Source organism: Rhamphochromis longiceps, linkage group LG5, assembly GCF_057381845.1.
Source record: "Rhamphochromis longiceps isolate RC_006_pf linkage group LG5, R_longiceps_female_GT1.1, whole genome shotgun sequence".
NCBI lineage: Eukaryota > Metazoa > Chordata > Actinopteri > Cichliformes > Cichlidae > Rhamphochromis > Rhamphochromis longiceps.
Window position 1 is genome coordinate 24719556 of NC_140561.1, and position 10364 is coordinate 24729919.

The 10364-nt window shown below is 36.0% G+C and overlaps 1 protein-coding gene across 1 annotated transcript; it reads left to right on the forward strand.

Annotated features, from left to right (window-relative positions):
- Window positions 1–4843: 4843 nt before the first annotated feature.
- On the forward strand, window positions 4844–9312 carry mrps16 (mitochondrial ribosomal protein S16). The gene is made up of 4 exons (XM_085406792.1): window positions 4844–5002; window positions 5185–5215; window positions 7205–7471; window positions 7920–9312. Exons 2-4 carry the CDS (start codon window positions 5203–5205, stop codon window positions 8051–8053), a joined length of 414 nt encoding a protein of 137 aa, XP_085262918.1. The 5' UTR covers window positions 4844–5002; window positions 5185–5202; the 3' UTR covers window positions 8054–9312.
- Window positions 9313–10364: the final 1052 nt, after the last annotated feature.

The following is a 10364-nucleotide window of genomic DNA, read 5'->3' on the forward strand; positions in this document are numbered from 1 at the left end:
AATGATTGCAATAAAGTCCAAGTCAAAATATGTTTTACACTCTTCTTTGCTTTGCATAAAAAGGAAGCCAGGGCATCATTTTGGAGCGAATGTAATTGTATTAGAAAACATTTAGTGAGAACATTAATGAACGATAAACCCTAGAATTAGGGGTACACCCTATTTTTCACAAGAAACAAGTTGTGCTTTACTTGGAACATTCAACACTTTATTGACTTAGGCAGACAAACACATTCCCCTCAATTTCAAAGAACACAGAACATCTTTTCTTTAATCTGTGGCTGTGACAGTTGACAAATATTAGAAAAAAGAAACAGAAAATGAAAAGGTCTCTTTGTTAGTGAAGATATAAGCAATGCGTCCTTTTTGCATGCAATCACAATTAGTCTCAGCACAACCATCTGAAAGATCCTTCCAGAAAAAAGAGATCACTTGACCCCCCATGTGTGACCAAATCATGTCTTTCCATTAGGTGCTCTCTGCAACCATAGCATCTATCTCCGCTCAAGAAGGACACAGATGCTTAAAAAAGCAGAGGAAATCACAAAGAGCTGACAGTCTAGAAGTCACATGGTGCTTGTGATTCAAAAGGTCCATTATTCTGACTAACCACACTGATGAATCTTATGAATATGAACGTAAAACTGCCGAGTTTAAAATATTATTCTTAACTTAAGTTACATGCACATTTGCTTTAATGCTCATTAGGGTCAGCATAACATGCACACTATTAATTTGCTTTAACACGAGAAGCTGCTGCATCTGTCTCCTTCAAAATACCTCCACCTCAAGATAATACTCCATACTTTAAATTACGACCTATGTCAAACACCAGCTAGAGAACAAAGAGGGAACTAAGTTTCTTTGAATGTCCCTCCAGCACATTAGTAGTCTTAAAAAGAAACCTGACACAAAGTCAGGAAAATAAAGGACCTATGAGGTATCCTAGACGGTAAGATTAGGTCATGCTTACTGATTAAAACACGTCTATCCAGCTATATTTTGTTCTAAAAATATTTTTTCTTCCTATTAACATGCAATATTTGTTTACGTTAGGGATGTGAAGAAAATATGATGAAAATGTTCGTTACAGCTGTTGACTTTACTTCTCAACATTGTTTAACAGGCAAGAAATGAAAAATTGACATCTGCAGTGTCTTTTCACCTCTTATTCTAACATAAAGATCTCTCCTGGCTTATCTTGTCATGCGGTTCATGACCGGTTCTGGACTGGCTCTGTGAGTTTTCTTATGCAAACCCAAATGACATTTAACTGAATAGGGGAGTAAAACTGAAGAACCCCAAGATCAATCAAGATTTACACACCTCTGTTGCTTGTGAAGCTCGCACACAAGAATTTCCCTCGCGTGTACTGTACCAGTGTACCTGCACAGGTGATGTGACAATAAAAGTGATTTGATTTGATTTGAGATTTATTCTTCTCCTTTTATGCACATTTTCAATTTCACATTTTCAGGTTTAACAAAATATACAGGGGAAAAAACACTGCAGTGCTTTGACTATAAATATAGAAAAGACGGCCATCTTTCTAAGATGTATAACATGTCATTGATTGTATCTGACAGTTTCAAGGAGGGACCTGATTGCAACAGAAGGTAGTCTTAGTGTCTTTCAGCAAATAAGTCTACCTTTAAGCAGTTCTGGATTCAGTTGAATACTTAAACAGATTTTGGGAGTACTTGCTTGCAAAGATGTACATGGGAATTCTGATATTTGTCCCTTAAAGTGAAGTCTAAAGCCATTTGTCTTCAGTAGTACACACCCTAACCATCCATATCACATATGGAATGCAACTACTGATACTTAGTTGACTCATTTTACATTCTCACTGGTATATAAGCCTAGGCTTATCTTACTGTTGTGTACACTAGAGAATGTAAAAACAAGGTGTTGCTATAGCAATGATGTCATGATATGACTTTTTCATATCACTAAATCAAACAACCTTAATATTGAAATGATAACATCACACAGTTGCTCCATCATGTGAATCTCCCATTCTGCCACATCCCATAGGTGCTCTATTAGATTGAGATCTGGTGACTGTGGAGGCCATTTGAGTGCAGTAAACTCAATGTCATGTTCAAGAAAACTCACCAGCCATCACTGAATAATTTCTCTTTTTAAGGACAATTCTCTGTAAACCCTAAAGATGGTTTGTGTGGGAAAATCCCAGCAGATCAGTAATTTATGGAATACTCAGACCAGCCCATCTGGCATTAAAAAATGCCATCATGTTCAAAGTCACTTAAATCACCTTTCTTCTAACTCAATTTGAATTTCAGCAGGTTTTTCTGTCATGTGATTGGCTATTTGCATTAACAAGCAATTGAACAAGTGGTGGGTGAATGTCTATCCGGTCCAGTACTGGAAATTTGTCTTTGAGTGTGAGACATTTAGTGAATAAAGTTGAAATGTAAAAATCACCTAGTACTGTAGTGTTTCAAATAGTCAAAAACATTCTAGTCTGAGGTTATAAATTAAGATTGATTTTTCAAATTTTTCTAGTCATGTAAACAATTATGCCAAAAGATGTATCCTGTTATATTGCATAGAGAGGAAAGCATGCTTTTTTTTTGCAACTCTAATGTAAATATTGCCTATATATTGCACTTAAAGGCAGGCGCTTTTGTAAAGGACACAACGTGAAAGCTAAGTTTTGAGTACACTAGTAGGGTCTTCCCCATAATCAAATTAAATCCAGACATGTATGGCTTAAACAACTGGAGCAGCCTCTTTCATTTAAAGCAGACTCCTCTTGCTTTCTTCTTAGAAAAATATCTGGTCATCTGAGCGTCTCTAACTGAACTGTCACAGATGATTAGAGGACGAACAACTTGTCTTGGTATCCCAAAGAGCATGGGGTCCTCACGAGAGAGTGAGCCACAACTAGAATCAATGTCACCGTTCAGATAATCATGCATTGCCGATTCACCATGTAAGATGCATTTTGTTTGCTGCCTAACTGTGTAAAGCCTCTATTCATATTCAGATTCTTACACAGAAGGAAAAAAACATGGTCACTCAGTAATGATCCAAATTCCAATGATGTGTGTTGACAAGAAAGGGTTTTAAGTGTTGAAATTATTTCTGTGACAAACCAAAATGACAAAATTTTCAAATCTTTTTAAACTAATATGCTTGAAATCTTGTTATTCTGTCAAATTAAAGAATTAGGGGTTATGATAATTATAAATTAAGTCAGTTATATACGTTTTCAACACAGTATACCATTAAATGCTTTTCATTTTTGGAACTCTGGAGAGCATTGTCTTTATTTACTTGTAAAATATTTTGCAGCATACACAGATGTAATGCTTCATGGATGAATGATTCCTAGTTTTGATTCATTCTTGTACAAGTGATTTTTTGAGAGCAAAATGTGGCATATAAACAATTAAAAAAACAAGCAAATGAAAAACATATTCTTGAGTAACATCTCTTTTAACCGATTGCGGGCTCTGAGTGATCCAGCAATAGTTGGACATTTGCAGAATTACAAACAAGGGCCCATCTCTTTTTGTGTGTCTTTGGTGATGTCTCCTCACATGTGTGTCACACACACTCACAGAAAAACAAGGCTTACACAACAGGAGTGTGAAATCACCATGTTCCGAGACCAGCAGTGGCGGGGGAGCAGTTGGGCGATGAGTAGCCAGAAAACTTGGGACACGTCAGGCAAAGCAATGACCCCCCCCCCCCCCCCCCCCCCCACCAAATTCATGATCACTCTCAGGAACTCTGCCAAACTCATTTGAAACTCAAAGTGCTGCTCATGCAAGATGTGTTAAGTGGAAATTACAGGCAGGATGAGAAGAATTACATGACTCGCAATGATGTTGCACCCAGAGAGTGTTACTTTGAGTGATAGATGATAATATTTACCAACTCATAATCATAAATGAAATGGCTGGTATTGTCAATATTCATTCAGGTTCAATTGGGTATTCATTTAGGTGTATTCACAGTTGATGTAGGCCTATTCATCCCCTGAATAGAATGAATATAATTAATACAGAGCACGAAGCTCTAAAATCTGTGTTTTATTTATTGATAAAATCAGCAAAAGCACTGAGAATTTGAGTACTCTCCCTGAGTACAATTTTGTGGTCATTTTTTGGTTCCATTGAATTACACTTTACATTTGTAGTCCCTGTAATTTAGAATCAGAATCATAATATCTTTATTGTAGAAATTATGTGCCAGTGCTGCGGCATTGAAAAAAAAATATAGACAAAAATGAATATAACTATAAGGAAGAGAAAAAAGGACATATAAAAAGGGTAAAAAAAAATATACATAAAATAATGAACACACTACCATCTATTGCAATTAACGAGCAAGGTGGTATTTAATATCCTGATGGCTGTGAGAGTAATATTGTACTGTTTGAAAGTTGTAAGATGCAAAATGGACAATGTTTAGAAAATAATTGTTAAAAAATAAATATATATTGACTTGAATAAGCAATGTGATGTATGTATGTATGATGTTTTATGTCTGATGTCTACTTTTACTGTCATAAGGATTATTACGACTTCTGCCTCTCCCTGAAGTGCCTCGGTCCTAAATGACCTGCATTATAAACATTCGTGGATGTGTAATTACTTACATTGCCGTTCTAGAGGCACTTCACAGGCTGTCTTTTCTCCAGAATGACTCAGGAAATACTGCAGTTTGATACATGAACTCCCCTACTAACTTTAGTTTTCTTGCACAGATTAATAGCTGGTGCGGGCCTTCTGTAGACGGTGGTTCAGCGGACAGCAATGCCACTCCGCCATCTAGCGTCCCGGGGATGAAATTACGCCGCCGTACGTAACTTCCTTTTAAAACATGGCGGCGCCCTAAAGGAAAGTCACACTGTCTCTCCGGGGGAAAACATACGCTTCTTATCGTTTAATACATCATCTGTGCAAGGAGTTAAAAAGCGGCGGCATCTGAAAAGATTTGTCTTTACGTCCTACACGCGTCCTCTGAGGTAAGTTTTGCTTATTTTTATTTTTCAAACCCATCGCTCTTAAAACGGGAGAGCCTGTGCAAAGTCAGGTTTTCTTCGGATGTGGTTTAATTATATTTTTCAGGATTATTAACAGTCATGTGTTATTTATAAAATATAGCTATTTACACTTTGTTTTAAATGTGACTCTTTGCCTATTGCAGGATATTTCCGCAGACACCATGGTACATTTATGTGAGTATCCAAGTCTTAACAGGCTTCCCCCCCAATTGTTGTGGTCAGTATGAACTCGACCCTATAATTCTCACCATCATACCTTTTTTTTTTCTTTTTTAGGTATACGGCTTATTAATGCAAATCTCTAATGTGCCAATCACATGGCAGAAACTCTATCCATGTGGGCATATACCCATATGGAAAAGATATATATAAATCTTATAAAGTTTGTATCTGTCTTGTGTGAAACTTGTATGAAAAGCATACAAGAGTGAAAACACACATAAGATCCCTTGAAAAATTATATAAATGAAACTTGTATGTTTTGAATATGTACTAAAACAATATATGAAAGTAATGAGAAAGTGGCCACTTTCATGAGTAAATCATATAAGCCTTATATGATTCACTATATGAAGCAGGCCCTATCTTATGCGAGTCTTTTATAAGTTTTTACTGTTTATTTTCCATATGGGTAGACCTGTTCAAACCGAGCATCAGAATGTGGAAGAATGTGGCATAGGTGTTGGTGCCAGATGGGCTGGTCTGAATATTTTGGGGGGGAGAACATGTAGGAGAACGTGTGTAATGTAAAACACGTTGAACCTTGAAGCAGATGGGCCAGAGCAGCAGCAGATCACACTGATTCCCATTTACTCTTAGCTAAGAACAGGAATCTGAAGCTACACTTCACATGGACTCACCAAAATTGGAAAATAGAAGATCTGGGCTCAGAATTTGTTGTAAACAACATGCAAACATGGATCCATCCTGCCTTGTACCAATGGCTGTTGGTGATGGTGGAATTGTATGGGAGACATTTTCTCAGCTCATTTTCAGGCCCCTTTGTACTAATTGAGCATAATTTAAATGCCAGTGTACCTGAACATTGTTGTTGATCGTGTCCATCCCTTTAAGACCACAGTGTACCCATCTTCTGATTGCTCAGACTCACTTTGGGGCAAAGCTCAGATCCTCTCAAACTAGTTTCTTGAGCATGACAATGAGTTCATTGTTTGGTAAATTTGCGCAATTTGCGTCATAGATTACACTTTTATCAGCTGCAAAAAAGATAAAAAGTAACGAAAGAAAAGTTACACAAAGTCTTAGAAAACTATACAAACTACAACTGCAAAACTGAGTAGTGCAATTAGTGTAACACAATTGCTTAAGTTCAAAATTATTTTGACAGCATACCAGTATGTGTCTTTTTTTTTTTTTTTTTTTTTTGTAAATATCACGCTTATTGTCAGAGTATATGAGAACATTACACTTTTTAGTTGGCAGCATGCTGTCATGGTGGTTAGCACTGTTGTCTCACAGCAAGAATATCCTAAGTTTCTGTGTCCACGTGTTTGAGTGGGTTCTCTCTGGGTATGCCGACTTCCTCCCACAGTCCAAAGACATGCACTTTGTGGGGTTGATTAAATGCAAGTAAAGTCATGCAAAGGTTATTAATATGAATTATGCTAAGAAACAAAAATCATGGTTTACTGTTCAATTCTTCTTCTTTTTCCTTCAAACAATTAGAAATTATTAGAAACAATTAGAATGATTAAAATTTATGTAAAATGCATAAAGAACTAAATCCTTTCACATGAGAAGCAATACTGGGCTATATTTGCCTCTAAAACAGGTTAATCTTAGTTAGAACATTTAATATAAGTAGAGTTTATGTGCAGGGCAGAAGCAGGGATTGTTTCACGAAAAAGGGGAAAAGCAACGGATTCAACAAAACCTGAATACATAACAAAAATAAAATGCAAGAGAACTTTTCAAATTTGGTCTTCCCATTGCTTCATATTGTTTAAGAAAGTAATTTTGTTTAAAGCAGCAAAGATGTTGACAACAGTGGGTGCTAAGTAAGATTTTAATGTGTTTCTGTATTTGGTAGTTGAATGCCTATAATAGTATAACATATACTTACATATATGGGTATGTAACAATTAAAGAAAGTCATGTTTTCCTGTCTTTGACAATGCTTTTGATGCTTATTTTCTTCTTTAGCATCACTCCTACTAAAGAAGTACCACGGAGGTCACGTTGTGATTCGATTCGCTCTTGCGGGCCACAAACAGGCTAACAGACCATTTTATCGCATTGTGGCAGCTTACAACAAAAGGGCAAGAGATGGTAAATATATTGAGCAGCTGGGTTCCTACGACCCGCTTCCGAACATCTACAACGAGAAACTTGTCAGTTTCAATTTCGACCGAATCAAGTATTGGATTGGATGTGGAGCACACCCTACAAAGCCGGTTGCCAAACTCCTGGGTGTGTATTTGCTGCATAAACGTGTTCTTTTGAAGTCTTCATCATTGGGAAATTTTATTGTCATTCTGTTCCTGAGAACTGGTTTACGCCTGATTTTTTTTTTTGTAGGCATCTACACCTATTAGACAATATTTATTTAGCATTTTATTACTTTTTCTTCACCAGGTTTTGTAATCTTTAATTGCTTTGCACACACTCTAAATTACGACTTTTGCACTGTGATGTGTTTGCTGTGCCCTCAGATGACATTAGCATCAATAGATTGTAAATTCCTACTGAAAACACAAAGTGAAAATTGTCAGTATTTAGATAATACTATCTCTTTTTTATTATCCTTTTTTTAGTCATTATCCTTAAGTTAAAGAAGATGTTAGGATATTTACCTGTCTCCTCTGTATTGTTTGAAATACTTATTGTGAATGTTGTCGTCTTCACCTATCTTTTGTAGGGTTGGCCGGATTTTTCCCTCTTCACCCCATGACAATAACAGAGGCAGAGCGCCGAGGAGCCCAAATGGAGACAGAAACAGAAACAGAGGAATCTCCGAAAGAGGGACAGAAGCAGGCTGATGTTGAGAGTTAAAGCTGTGGACTTTGCGTGACCATCCAGTTGCCACAATTATTTTGAAAAATAACTCACTAATTTGACTTGCTGTGTGAACTGTTCATGAAAACTCAAAATATGTCATATTGTAGTTTTGGCTCTGTCAGTAGCTTCTTCATGTGATTAATTTTTGATCAGATGCTTCATAAAATTGCATCTTTTTCTTTAATACAGTTATATAATTTTAGACAGCAGCAGTTTGCATATGGTGTTTTATGAGACCTAATTAAAGTATTTCAATATAACTGCGTCTGTTTGGGGTTTAGTTGCAGATTGTATTTATTATCCTGTGTCTTAACGAAGGCCTTTATTGCTTATTCACGCTAACAAAGCATTTTTAATGAATATCAGTTTGTTTTGTTTACTTTGAAATGGATTCATAAATATTGAAATCATTCCATCCTTCTTTGGTCAGTGTTCATTCTTCTTTTCTCATCCTTTGTGTATTTGAATCTGCACACAATCAGTTGTATCAAATAGAAAGTAATAAAAAAAAAAAGGGTGCGTTTGTTAGTATGATTGCTGCCGGAGTTTAATTGATAATTCTCCACCCCTGTGTTTGCTGACTGTGTCATGACACTTTATGGCTTGGGACACATGTCACGTAAAGCCAGGCTCTGTTTTTGGAACCACTTTGCAGCAGTCCTTTTTCTGTTTTAAATTAAACAGCATAGCAACAGTTTCTCATTCAATATTTACAGATCGAATTCAGATATCAATGGATTTATACGTGCAACACTGACTTGTATTATTACTTGCAGAGCACAGCAAAGCTCACGTTCATCATCTTTTGCGACATAAACACTCCAATTTGTAGATATAGTCACTATTCTTTGTTTTTTAAAAAAACCAAAGGACCGCCATTAATGATGTAACCGGACCAAAGTTCATAATAAGCAGTGACTTTTTTTTTTTTTTAAACAGCTGCTTATTCTGTGTGTCGCATGCTAAGACTTTAATGTTTTTTTTTTTTTATCTTGGATTGGTCAATACTGCACCACTATGGCATGCGTCAGTCAGGCAGTGATAAGAATACTGATGTGAGTTAGTACCCACTTGACAACGCCCAGGTGACCATTTGAAAATACAGCATAAACAATTCCACAACTGAAGTATTGCGGCTTTTGATATTGCTTGACTTCCTTCAGGACTGTGGAATAAAAGTGACTTGGTTGAGCCGCAGGGCAACCCGTGTAACTTTGAATTATTGTTCTTAATTAAAACAGTTGAAACAAAAAGTGCAGTCTTCCATGACATATCAAACAAAAATGTTTCTTGTTGAGTAGTGTTTCAGAAATTATTTTCTAAAAGCAAACAGAGGTGTGGACTAAATGTCTTATGACGTTAAACTCAGAAACTATTGTGTTTAATCTCATCGCAGCTTTTTTATTCTTGCTGCTATTGAGATCCATTTTTAATCATGTGGGATCATGTTTACCTTTCTATTTTTAAAAAGGCTTTATTCCGTCATTTAAACATCTTATCTATAAGTCTCATTTATAACATTTCTAAAGAGTAAAGAGTTAGTCATGCTCACCATCATGTGTTGAGTGTCAAAAGAGAATTAAAGTAACTGTTAAAAACAAGGAATATAAAAGACTAGTTGCCAAATGCATTAAAAAACGCTAATTTTAATAGCTGTTCTAATACAACAGTGCATTTCTCTTAATAATCACTTCATAACTTAAATTTACATGATGTAAGTACCATTAGTTGATTTCCTGTAAAATCCTTAAGAAAGTTAAAAAAAAGTCACATGATGGATAAACAGCGGGAATATAAACTTGCTATTCTAGAAGACACTAAACATACAGACGTCTAAAGCTTTTAGTGATCGGTGAGTCTATAAAGGTGCTAAATAAATGTGAACACATACAGTATATGCACTGATATAGTGTTACGTAAATAACACATAACTTGAAACAAGTGGGTTTTTAAAGCAAATTTAAAAGAATTTATCTTGTTAAATATTTTTCTGTCCTTTGACAGTACATAGGAACATTCATTTGAAAACAATAAGTGTATAATTAGTGACACTAAACAGTGGTTAGCAGTGTAGCATTGGCTACATCCAATACTGGTTTAAAAAGAAAGAAAGAAAAGAAAATCACATCTATCCAAACCCAGCCTCACCCACCTACACCTTGTTGATCTCACTTGAGTCAGTTTTCTGGACTTTCGAAAGTATCATATACAGGGTGTGAGTTCCAAGGAACTTCATAAATGATTGCAATGCCATACCACAGTACATAAAAAAGTTTGCTTAGGGAGGGGACAATCAGTAACCGCC

What these genes read in the sequence shown, in the direction of transcription:
- mrps16 (XM_085406792.1), top strand. An exon ending in GCCGGTTGCCAAACTCCTGG is followed by an intron (nt 7,472 to 7,919) that starts GTGTGTATTTGC and finishes TATCTTTTGTAG; the next exon opens with GGTTGGCCGGATTTTTCCCT.